The following is a 13709-nucleotide window of genomic DNA, read 5'->3' as shown; positions in this document are numbered from 1 at the left end:
TCACACCCAACCTCCCTGCCTTTGCCCTGTGTCGAACGTGAGGGTTTTTGTAACCGCCCGTGCGGCTTACTACCACTCGTTGAGGTTCGGTTACACTAGGCTTTGCTGGACTTTGAAATCTTGAACTAATGTAATTTTACAAATTTGACACAATATTTGCAATAATTTATTGTTTTTTCCAACTAAATATATAAAACTCATAAAAATAAATAAGAATAAAACTGACTTTGCTTGGCTTTGCTTTGCTTTGCAATGCTTTGCAATGCTTTGCAATGCTTTGCTATGCTAGGCTTTGCTAGGCTGTGCAAGGCTGTGCAGGACGAAGTGAACCTTTTCACAAGTGAACCAGTTCCTAAGTGTACCATTTCAGGACCAAGTGAACCACATATGTATTATATAGTGGCTATTGTGTGATGGCACTCTGCCTGAAAGGTGATAATAACTAGTAATTATCGCCATTTGAATGCAAGACTTCATACATTTGCTACACTGTTAAAGATGTTTATCTAGCTGTTAGAAATTGAAAAGGCATGAAGACTTTTAAGCTTTATGACAATTAAAATAGTAGCTATTTTCACTTTATGATAGTAACATAAATACAAGAGATGCAGAAATATTATGATATTTATTACATATCAATAAATTAACAACACATGTCACAGTGCAAATAATTGATGTTAATTATAAAGCGCATGTGAGACACCAGTATTGCACTTGCGATGTTGCCATCTTTCGCAAACATCACACTGTATAGCGTGATTTCTGCCTGTAACATTGATTTTGCATGCGATGCATGTGTATTCAGCTGACATGGCTGGTGTTTGTCTATATTGACTGATGTACTAATAAAATGGTCAACTTAAAATTATATACAGGTTTTTATACAAATTAAAGGATGTTTGAGTTATATGTCACTATGTTTGTTCACAGCTTCTGTAAGTGAGCTGTTTAATTAGTAATTACCAATTAATAAGGCCAATTAAAATTAAAGTACAATTATCAATTAATTACACCCAGATTTATTTGTTTTTGGGACATGATTGAGGTGTAAATAACAAATTTGATTTGATTTTTTTTTTAACATTGATATATGAAATAAAATTTAACAGAGTAGGGTGTAGTGATAATATATTCAATATAAGGATTAAGTAAAAAGTTATTTTGTTGTTCATTTTTCTTTCTTTTTTTCAAAACATTGTTATATCAAAATACAAAATTCTAATAATTAAACACTTTGAAATGATAAATAATTTATATAATAAATTTATAATAAATATAACCCGTGAAAAAGATAATAAAGCCGACATGTATATTTAAAAACGGGTCATCGCGTGTATATAATTTGAAAGTAAAATATCGCTCTTACAATCATTCTTGTAATGTAGAGTATTCGATGTGATAATGAGTGTTATTTATATATTATGACCCCCCCCCCACGATACACATAATGGACAACATCTCACTTAGAGGTTCTTAGTTTAATAAATCCTTGGCAACGCCTTCACACATTGTAAAAACCTTAGGATGGAGTTTTAAGCTGGGACTGGTTATATTTTCCATCCTGGTTTGCCTGGATACACAGCGATAAAGTCCAATAATAAAAAAAAACTGTTGGACACTTATATATACATGTATTACATACTTTTCTCTATTTTATTTTTTATTGAATATCGCTGTTGTATTATAAACTAGAAAAAAAAGAAATCACTCAAAAATAAAAAAAAATAAAGTAAAAAATAATAATAATATAATAAAATCCAGCAAACGCACTGAGGCGTAGTCCTCAGTGCAAAGCAGCATATACTGTCCCCATCCCTGATGGGGTGGTTTAGGAAGCCGACATGTATATTTAAAAATGGGTCATCGCGTGTATATAATTTGAAAGTAAAATATCGCCCTTACAATCATTCTTGTAATGTAGAGTATTCGATGTGATAATGAGTGTTATCAACATCTTACTTAGAGGTTCTTAGTTTAATAAATCCTTGGCAACGCCTTCACACATTGTAAAAACCTTAGGATGGAGTTTTAAGCTGGGACTGGTTATATTTTCCATCCTGGTTTGCCTGGATACACAGCGATAAAGTCCAATAATAAAAAAACTAAAAAAAAACTGTTGGACACTTATATATACATGTAATACATACTTTTCTCTATTTTATTTTTTATTGAATATCGCTGTTGTATTATAAACAAGAAAAAAAAGAAATCACTCAAAAATAAAGTAAAAAATAATAATGATATAATAAAATCCAGCAAACGCACTGAGGCGTAGTCCTCAGTGCAAAGCAGCATATACTGTCCCCATCCCTGATGTGGTGGTTTAGGAAACTAACTGTTACTATTGTAAAGATTTTTAAAATTTAGACATCTTTTTAAAATGTAGGCTGAGCCTAAAGTGTTTGTATAGGAAAAAAAATATAGTAGAATTTCTATTTATGTTTTTGAGTTTTTGAAGTGTTCGATTTTAATCCATATGTGATAGATTCTTAAGGCATTATTTAAATATTGAAATTTTAACCAGAGATTTTTACATATTGTGTAGGATTACTTATATAAATATACAGTCCAAAGCACCCACGCTATGATTAAAGAATATATTTTATTAACGTTATTAAAATGTGTAGACATACTGTAAAACGTAGCGTGCTCGCCGAATGGGTATAACCCGATGGCGAGGGTAAATAAGCTCCCCCCCCCCCTTAGAGGTTGACCGAATATTTATTCCTGGTATGTGCTATTTTGTACAGGTTTTGTCAGGGTTGTTTTATGCAACAGCTAAATTTAAAAAAGGGTTAGATAGTTTTACTTACCTTAAGTTTTATGCAACTAAATATTGTTGTGCAAATTGTTATCATATTATACATATATGTTTGTCAGAAACTATTTGTATTCTCGAACAATCTATAGACAAACATGGAGTAATAATAATACCCAATATATAAAAATAACACTCATAATCACATCGAATACTCAACAAACAACAACGATAATAAGGGCGGTACTATTTACTTTCAACTTACGCGCTCGATGACTTTTTTTAAATATACATGTCGGATTAGATAACTTTTTCAAGAGTTATATATTTCGTTTGTTTATTCGGTGATTTCAACTAATGCACTGGTATACAACATATTATGTTTATTCTTTCTGGAATACAAATACAATTTTAAGACAAAAATGCTGTTAAGGTTTCCCACTCATGGTTGAAATACATGATATGTATCCAGGGGAAGTAATCGCTGCGGTTATTATCCAACACACAGCTAAAAAGTGTTGACTGTTTCATGTATTCATAAAATCGTTGTCTGTTACCATGCAATGGTGGAGTGTGTCATTTCATCATTTTAAAAGGTTATTCGAAGTTTTTTATCAGTAAGCTGATAACGTTTGGGTATGTATAATATTTTGAGCAATTTGTGGTGTTTGTTTGATCGGTTGTTTTGTGCTTGTCTTCGCTAAATTGTAAACAATCCGCCTGTCCACCGAAGTTTAAGCCTCAGTGTCCGAAAACCGGTCCATAGAATTACCGGAATCCACCAGAATCTACCATAATCTAATTAAATTATACTTAAATGTTGTTTGTGGATGTTTTTTAGCTTTAATATATGTAATGTACTAAGAGGTATACCTTTATAATCATATTTCCATATACAGAAAGTGACAAGGATTCCGGTAGTTTGCAGGTCGGATTGCTGATTATAACGATTTGACCAAGCTACCGGAATCTCCTGAGAAATAATAATTAAACTATACTTAAATGTTGTTTGGGGTGTTTTTAAGCTTTAATATATGTTATGTACTGAGAGGTATACCTTTATAATCATATTTCCATATACAGAAAATGACAAGGATTCCGGTACTTTGCTGGTCGGATTGCCGATTAAAATGATTACCGGAATCCCCTGAGAAATAATAATTAAACTTTACTGAAATGTTTTTGGTACCAAAATCTAATTAAACTATACGTAAATGTTGTTTGGGGTATTTTTAAGCTTTAATATATGTAATGTTCTACGAGGTACACCTAAATAGTATTCAGAAATACTAATATATAACACTGCAGAGGCATGTCATTTAGTTAAAATAAACAAACTTAATCTCACAAAACAATCAACATCATTGCCTTTTAATACCAAAGGTCTGAAGAAGAATTATATATATTTAGTTTTAATGATATTGACTGCCTTGTTGCAAACCAAGAAGAAACAAAATAAAATGTTGTAACATATTGATATAGATCTATCGTTTTAACTCGTTTATCTCTGGGAATGAACATCGTGATTACATGTCGGAAATGGCTGACTTTTGGTTGTGTGACGTCAAATATCAATGTTGGACCAACTGCTAATTCGGATGAGTATTTACAGACATTACATTATAGATACCTAACCTTTTTGGTTATTTGAAAGTCATCTAAAAATATGTTGATCATCCAGACCATCATTTACCAAAAGTCACTGAAATCATGTCTCTGGAATGGTGCCAGTCTCTGTTGGATTACAGCTGGTGTTGGCTTTTTTATGATTATCTTACAAATATGAAAGATAATTGTCAGCATTGAAATCTTATGAATCAGTGTGTGTATACCACGTGATAAATGACGTCATACATGCTACGTCGGAAGGCAAAAATTTGCTTAAAATGAAGACTTAAATCAAAGATAACTTTTCATTTACAACACCATTTTAAATGAAACAAAGAGCAGTCTATGCCGCTTTAAGAGCCCAGCATTTGTTTTATTACCAAAATTTGATGAGGTGATTAGTTTCATCAAACACTTCGACAAACCTGTTTCCAAAATAATGTTTTGACAGTGCTCCGTTAGACGTATTGTGAAAAGGTTTGTCGAAGTGTCTTAAGAAACTAAACTCTCGATAAAATTCTGGTAAAAGACCGAAGGTGAGGCTCCATGAGCAGCGTAGACTGCGCTATGTTTCATTTAAAATGGTGAAGAAATAGTGAAGTTATCTTTGTTCAACGTATTTTTTCAAATCAAAATATTGCCTTCCGACGTAGCATTTATGACGCAATTTATCACATGGTATACACACACTGTGAATGATCAATGAAAAGTAACATTATTTTAACAAAAAATGAAAATCTAATAGGCAGGTTCAAAAGACTGGATCAATTTAATCAGATAACGACAACCAGTATTATTTATTAATATAATAAATTTGATTATTTTTATTATTTAATTCACAATAATTAACGGCTTGATTTCTTCATTTTAACATACTGTATAACCAATTTAACTGGATCAGATATAAGTGGATTTAATCGACGCCTGCTAATAAAATATTAAAGCATAAATTTTTCCATTCATGTTTTGGTCTTAAAGCTGCACTCTCACAGATTGAATGATTTGAAAACTTTTTTTATTTTTTGTCAGTCTTGGAACAAGCCAATTTTTGGAAAAATCTATGGAAACCATTTAAATAAGACTGCTGACAAAAATTAGATTCATATGCAGATTTTATATTTAAGTCCAAAAATGAATGTTTTATGCATTTTTCTTAAAACGTAAGTAATCGTTTAAACCATTAAACATTCAGTTTCGAACGGGAATATATATATGAAAATCTACAATCTGATTTTTTGCCAGCAATCTTTTATCATTGGTTTGCAGATATTATGCAAAAATTTGCTCTTTCCAAGACAAAAAATAAAAAGTTGTAAAAATGGTATATCAGCTGCACACCCAAAGATTGAACATTTTAAGATATTTTAGATATTTTTTTTTATTTTTTTTTGTCTTGGAACGAGCCATTGTTTGCGAAAATCCATGGAAACTAGTTATATTAGACTGCTGACAAAAATTTAGAAAGCAGATTTTTATATTTAAGTTCAAAAATTGATGTTTTATGCATTTTAATATCTTATAATAATAAATCGTCTTTTAAACCGCAAAAATTTGCTATTTCAAAGACAGATAAAAATAAAAAAGATGTCAAAATGTTCAATCTGTGAGAGTGCAGCTTTTAAGTTGCATTATCACAGACATACCCTTTTTACAACTTTAAGTTTTTGTCTTGGAACGAAACAATTTTCGCGAAAATCCATGAAAACCAGTTACTGCTGACAAAAATTAGATCGCAGATAATCTGATTTTTAAATGTGAGTTAAAAATATGTAATATATTTTTCTTAAACTGCTAGTAACGGTTTAAGCCATACAACATTTATTTTTTAACAGAAATATGAAAATATGTGATCTTATCTTTTGTTAGCAATCTTTTTTCATTGGTCTGCAGATATTAATACAGCCGACAAACAAAGTTTGAAGGGGGTATATTGGAGTCACCCTGTGGTCGGTCGGTCGGTTTGTCGGTCGGTCTGTTGCATTTTACCTTGTCCGGAGCATAACTTAAAAACTACTGGATGTAATTGGATTATGGTAGAGCATAATGAAAGGAAGTGCAGTGTACAATAACCATAACTCTATTCTTGCTTATTACTAAGTTATTGTCCTTTGTTACTTTTTTTGTCCGGAGTATGACTTGAAAAGTAATGGATGGAATTCATTGGAACTTCATACAATGGTACAGCACAATGAGAGGAAGTGCTGTGTTCAAGAACCATAACTCTACTTTTGCTAATTACTTAGTTATTGCCCTTTATTTGTTTTTTTGCTGTCTATTTTTTTCAAGATATTAACTTGCAAACTGCTTGATGGAATTTAATGAAACTTCATTCAATGGTAAAGCACAATGAGAGGAAGTGCAGTGCGCAAGAACCATAACTCTATTTTAGCTAATTACAGAGTTATGGCCTTAAATCCGTTTTTCTTGTCCCGACCAGAACTTAAAAACTATTGGATGGAATTTAATAAAACTTCATACAGTGATAGATCATAATGAGAGGAAGTGTAGTGTACAGGAACCACAATTCTATTCCAGCCAATTACAGAGTTACTGCCCTTTGTTACTTTTTCTTGTCCTGATCATAACTTGAAAACTATTGGGTGAAATTTAATAAATCTTCATACAGTGATAGATCATAATGAGAGGAAGTGCAGTGTACAGGAAACGCAATTATATTTCAGCCAATTACAGAGTTATTGCCCTTTGTTATTTTTTTCTTGTCGGGAGCATAATTTGAAAACTACCGGATGGAATGTAATAAAACTTTATACAATGGTACAGCACAATGAAAAGGAGTTCAGTGTACATGAATCATTACACTATTTTAGCAAATTACAATGATGATAGTCCATAAAATAAAGTTGTCATTTATAGGTTGTCTTTCTAGATAGTTGACTGCAATCGCATATTTGGGTGGCGTTCGGGGGTATTAATCACCTTCTGTGATAGCTCTTGTTACGCAAAATTTGCTCTAAGACGAAATATAAAAATGTTGCGAAAATGGGACTTCTGTGAGAGTGCAGCTTTAACAAATTTAATTTGAAATATCTCCTTAGTGAAAAATCAGCATTTCCTTGTGTTCCAAAACTTTAGATATAAAAAGAAGCATGTTTTTCTTAACAATTATGCAGGGCACAAGTAGTTTGTTCTTTAAATCTTAAAACAACTGTATCTCTGAAATTTCATTCCTTATTGGTTATTTTTATGATACTAAATTTCCCTAATTTGACTAAGATCTTCTCTCTAAAATTGACAGAAAAAGTCTCATGACCCCGTATTGTCAGCATTTAACATTCATTAAGATTTTAGCAAAGAGAAAACTGGACATTCATATTCATTTGTTAAACATGTAGTTTTCCCCTTAGAATGGAAAAAGAGGCGGGGCATGTCCTTTAATGTTTAAAAGAGTTTAATAACAAATTGAATTGATATAAACATTTGATTTTATCTAATGTGTCTTACTTACAAGCTATAAGGCAACACCAAATTGTGGACAGTGGTCCAAAAAGTTAGTGTCAACCCCTGTCGTATGCATACTACTTAGATACAAGCATTCTCATACAACACATTATCATTTTAATTTGTTATCAACACGATTTTGAGTGTACTACATACTTGTCTTTCTTATATTTTCAGATACACATGGATTCATACACAACAGAAAAAACATTCACGTTGGAAGTCTGTGGTGTTGATTTGTCTCCGAAATCAGAAATAAAGCATCACCCGATAAGACATACAGAAGAGGAGACTTACACGTGTGAGATTTGTGATGCTGTTTTTTCACAAAAAAGTAATTTACTTACCCATATGGTAACACACACAATACAGAAGCCCTACAAGTGTGAGATATGTGATGCTACTTTTGCACGGAAGTGGAGTTTAAAAGTACATATAAAAATCCACACAGGAGAAAAGCCATACAAGTGTGTGATTTGTGATGCTGCTTTTTGTCAGAAAAAGGATTTACAAATACATATAAGAAAACACACAGGAGAGAAACCTTACGAATGTGGGTTTTGTGAAGCTGCTTTCTCTCATCGAACTACTTTACTTCAACATATAAGAATACATAAAGGAGAGAAGCCATACAAGTGTGCGATATGTGATGCTGCTTTCACCCAGAAGAGTGGGTTACATTCACATTTAAGAAAACATACAGGAGAGAAGCCATACAAGTGTGAGATATGTGATGCTGCTTTCTCTATGAAGAATAGTTTACAAAGACATATAAGAATACACACTGGAGAAAAGCCATATGAATGTGGTATATGTGAAGCTGCTTTCTCTCATCGAACTACTTTACTTGAACATATTAGAATACACAAAGGAGAGAAGCCATACAAGTGTGAGATATGTGATGCTGCTTTCTCACAGAAAAATGGGTTACATTCACATTTAAGAATACACACTGGAGAGAAGCCATACAAATGTGAGTTTTGTGATGCTGCTTTCACCAATAAGAGTGGGTTACAGCCACATGTAAGAAAGCACACAGGCGAGAAGCCATACAAGTGTGAGATATGTAATGCTGCTTTTTCCCAGAACAATGGGTTACAGGTACATATAAAAAAACACATAGGAGAGAAGCCATATAAGTGTGGGATATGTGATGCTGCTTTCCCACATAAAAGTGGGTTACAGGTACATATAAGAAAACACACAGGAGAGAAGCCATACAAATGTGAGAAATGTGATGCTGCTTTCATCCATAAGAGTGGGTTACAGGTACATATAAGAAAACACACAGGAGAGAAGCCATACAAGTGTGAGGTATGTGATGCTGACTTTTCTCGGAAAAATCAGTTACAAACACATATGGTATTACACACAAGAAGCCATACAAGTACTACCAAATGCGATACAGATGATTTTATGCTAAGCATGTAAGGTCTTAGGGACTAAATGCATACATGTCCGAAGAAGATTTGGATATACATGTCTTGATGATACCACTCATGCAACTGATGAAAATTACACACGATAATGCATACAGAGGGGAAGCCATGCATGTTTGAATCTGTTTTACAGGAACATATACATTTAAGATGCCTCATACATGTGTGACCTATGTGATGTTGCTTCTTCAGAGAAAATTTGTTTACGGAAACATTGAGAATACACACAGTAGATATTATATTTCAGTGTAAAAGATGTTGTGATGATTTCTCCTAAGTAAACTACGACGTCATATCGAACGTCTCTCTGAAACGCTAACACATTTATATATGTATATAAGAGACACATGTGAAGCGGCAATTTACTCAATCCTACCCAGGGCATATGCGTCATATAAGAGGTCTCTCAGAGATAAATATATCAGAGATCTGATATATTTGTGTGATTCATAATATTGTTATTCATGTTTATTCCTAACTGTAACTGTGGTTATTTTATATGTTTTATCCTTTCTTACTTACATATATATGCGTCTTAAAATACTTAGATATATTACAATGTTTAAGCAGTTTTAATTGACCCAAGCATTACATGCGTTACCATTGCTAAACAATGCGCTGATTATTGAATTTGCCCAAACAATTTTACATCTAGTGATACAATGTATCTACATGTATATTGAAATATATGTGTTTGCTGGTTTTACTTGTGTTATATATAATATTGTATTCCAAATGAAATCCAAACTGTAACTACGGTTCTTTTATATGTTTTATCGTTTCTAATAATAAATCGTATTTAGTAGTTTCGTGTAAATTGCATTTTAAACCTTTCGTTGTAAATTGCGCGAACTACATGTACATATAGATTCATGCATTTGACACTTTATGTAATAAAATATTTTTGATATATCCATTTTGTGTTATTCAAGTTGGGGTTTTAACTTTTTATTTCACCCGGAACATTGTAGATGTTGAATGTATGTTTTAATCTTGTCAGACAAATATCAGTAATACCGTATTTATGTAGGTTAACATATGAGTGACCCATTTCAGTATTTGTAGACTATGTGATATCTTAACATTTATTTAAATGAATCATTTTTTAACTTAAATTTATTTATGTATTGTTCAACGTCAAGGTACTACGTGACAGGCCGGGTCGAACTCGTATGGATGAAGGGAAAACGTAACAATATGAATGAATAAAGAGGCCTATACTATATGCCCAAGCGTCGGTGTCAGTGTCGGCATCGGTGTAGGCGCCGGCGGCCGGTTAAGCTTTCGGTTAACTTGAGATTTTCATTTCAGCCTAATACACTTTATTCAATTTTAAACCCACTATTTTACACAGTTGTTCAGGGTCATTATCACATAATAAGGTGATATTACTCCATATTATCCTAAAGTACTTTAAACAATTTATGGCCCCATATTGACTTAGGAACTTTGATTAAGTTTTAGGGCAGATTACCGTTAGGATATTTATTAATTAGGATCTTCTGTAACCTTAATTCAATTGACAAAATACTTAACACACATTTATTCAGGACCATCACATAATGAGGCTATATACCTCGATAGTATCATTAATACAAGCTATGGCCACTGATTGACTCAAGACTTTTGCTAAAGTTTAAAGGCAAGTTTGGATTATAATTAGGAAAACCTATACAACATTCATTCAAATAATTAAACTCTTCGCATTATAAATGACGACCACCATACAATAATTAGAGGTTAATGCACGGCGTCGCCGGGCCGTAAAGTGATAATTGGTCCGAGTGACTCATAATGAGCACGAGGGCCAATTTTCTTTTATTCATATGTTTGTTTGATTTTTTGCTAGTTTAAGGTATTAGCCGCGTAATACACACTTTTTTAAAAGCTTTAACCGACAATGTAGTTATAATCACGGTACACTATGGGACTTTTATCCAAATTTTGAAGATTTTTTACCGTGAATAAAAAAAGGTATTTATGTTTCATTACACCCACCCCCAAACTCCAAGGGCTACAAAGAGCGACAAGTAAATATTTTGTCTATATTTGAATTTTTTTCGCATTATCAGAGATTATGAAATAAACACAACAGTTTCTGGTAAAATAAACTTTAGTTAACAGAAAACTAAAGTTCAAACGAACACATTATTGATACACATGGAAAAATATCATTTTGAATGATGTTATGATTCTTCGGAAAAGAGCAGTTTTTCGATGTTTGAAAATATATTGCAGTTTTATAAAATTCATAAAAAATAGTTAACTATAAGGTAAGCTGCTGAAATCATTTTAGATATTATCTATGATGTCTATTGAACAATTTAAAAGACAATTTATGATAGTTTACCGTCCAGTTTTGAAGAAAATATACATAATGTCATGTTACCATACATTTTTATAGCTAATAAAATGCTTAAAAATCAACCTTTTTCTTGTAAAAAATTATAAAGCTTAATTGGAATTATTCATAAAATGTACTCTTTCAAATAAATGAATTTTACTTATGATACTAACTCAGAATACAGAGTTTAAAACAAATGAGTGTACTTTTAAACTAAAATATGTGAAGAAACAAGAACACTAAGTGGGCTCGCCCCTCCAAAAATATCAGAGTGAAAGTTCTCAACTTATGTTTTTTTAATATTATAACATGTAAACAATCTCTGTGGGTAATTTGATGTGTATCTGTTTTATTTTGTCATTGGTATTCTAACAATTAGTTTTTTTCACAATAATTCTTCACTCTTCAGCATTTGAAGTTTGGTCTGTTCCCATGCTTTGTACTTGTAGTGTGTGCACATATGATAACTACTCAATGCTGAGTCAATGCTGATTTGGTTTTCATGCACCTTCAGGTACTTTACTCATCAAGAATATTTAGTGCTGTAAAGGAAAAAAGTTGTACTTTAAAGCCTTTCTAACTAATTAGTATAGATAATTAAACTGCCATACATATACAAAATAAAATATAAACAGTTTAATATTTTTCGACATTATTTTGAAAAAACAACAACAAGCTGATACATACATGTATATATATATAAAGAAAATTATTAAATTTATCAAGAAAATTCATCATCATCATCATCATCATCATCATCATCATCGTCATAATCATCATCACCACCACCACCACCACCACCACCACCACCACTTGACCACCATCACCACCACCACCACTTGATTATTGAATACAGTAGGTTTATAAAAACAAAAACCAAGTCAAATATGTTTTATATGAAATACTCACATCATCTCGATCAGATGCGACTGCCTTGTGGATGGACATGGCTGTCAAATCCGCTCTCAAGGATCCAACATAGTATTTAATGCAGACTGGAATTCTTCATAACCCAGTGTTGTTGACTAAGTAATATTCAGTCATTTTCCTGCCTGGAAGAAATTAGACTTCTGATTATCAACCAGCAGAAACTACCACCGTAAAATACAAATGCACAAGTATTATACATTCTACACTAATATCTGTTTTAGCCAAGAGTAAGGGTTGGTAGGTACAAATGTGTAGTTGTTGTGCATATGGTTGATAATGATTCACAGCAGTATGGGGTTTTAACGAGACCTACACCAAGCCAATGAATGCCAATAGTGTCCTAGCAGATGCGGCTTCAAGCCCCAAATCACATACAACTTTTTTTCACAGGTTAATTTTGAAAATATGCATTTTGTAAACAAATAACGGGTATGTACTTGTATTGTGGTATGTTAGAAATAGGTCACGTACCAAAACACATCATTTTTAAACAAAATTTTAAGTCTAATATTTTTCTAAGATAAAACAATCAATTTAAAGATTACATACTCATATTATATCTTAAACATAAGTTATGTACATAAGTGCATATAAAAATATGTAACATGTACATAAGTACATGTAAAATATGAACATGCTGTCTAAACATTTAGCTAATAAAAATGATTTAAGAATTCCAAAGATAAATTAAAAAAACAAACGTTTTTGAACACAACAACGTACAAAACTGCTAAGGGAAACTTACATTCAGAGCCCTTTGATACGAATATCCCAATTCCATGCCGATTGTTGAAAATCTTCTCTTACGCGTATATTTCACTTATAATCCATGTTTAACTGTAATGACTCAAATTGTTGGATGTATCGTAATCAACTGTCAGCGTGTACTTTTAGTGTTTATTTATTTTAAACGTATATTCATGAGAAAAACATCACAATGTTTCCAAATCCTACGATGTAGAAATTCTATTATTGACCTATGAATAGCCGGGAAATACCATCTGCTTCTAAAAATAGCAACATCCGGTACAGGCCGAATACACCCGATGTTCGTCGCGATCTGTTACGGCGAGTTGCGATATATGTCGATGTTACCCGATGTTTCCCGAGTTGTATTACATGGCTAATACCTTAAAGTTTACCTGCAATCCAGTAGTGCATTGTCTATTTC

General features: G+C 32.2%; 1 protein-coding gene across 1 annotated transcript; it reads left to right on the top strand.

Annotated features, from left to right (window-relative positions):
- The first annotated feature begins 3309 nt into the window (after window positions 1-3309).
- On the top strand, window positions 3310-10180 carry LOC128221977 (zinc finger protein 845-like). The gene is made up of 2 exons (XM_052930706.1): window positions 3310-3394; window positions 8003-10180. The coding sequence occupies exon 2, from the start codon at window positions 8009-8011 to the stop codon at window positions 9254-9256; it is 1248 nt and encodes a 415-aa protein (XP_052786666.1). The 5' UTR covers window positions 3310-3394; window positions 8003-8008; the 3' UTR covers window positions 9257-10180.
- The last annotated feature ends 3529 nt before the right edge of the window (window positions 10181-13709 follow it).

Source organism: Mya arenaria, chromosome 16 (genome assembly GCF_026914265.1).
Source record: "Mya arenaria isolate MELC-2E11 chromosome 16, ASM2691426v1".
Taxonomy (NCBI): domain Eukaryota; kingdom Metazoa; phylum Mollusca; class Bivalvia; order Myida; family Myidae; genus Mya; species Mya arenaria.
The sequence above is the reverse complement of the archived record's forward strand: the minus strand, read 5'-3'. Positions and strand labels throughout refer to the sequence as shown.

What these genes read in the sequence shown, in the direction of transcription:
- LOC128221977 (XM_052930706.1), top strand. Translation starts at nt 8,009, where the DNA reads ATGGATTCATACACAACAGAAAAAACATTCACGTTGGAAGTCTGTGGT.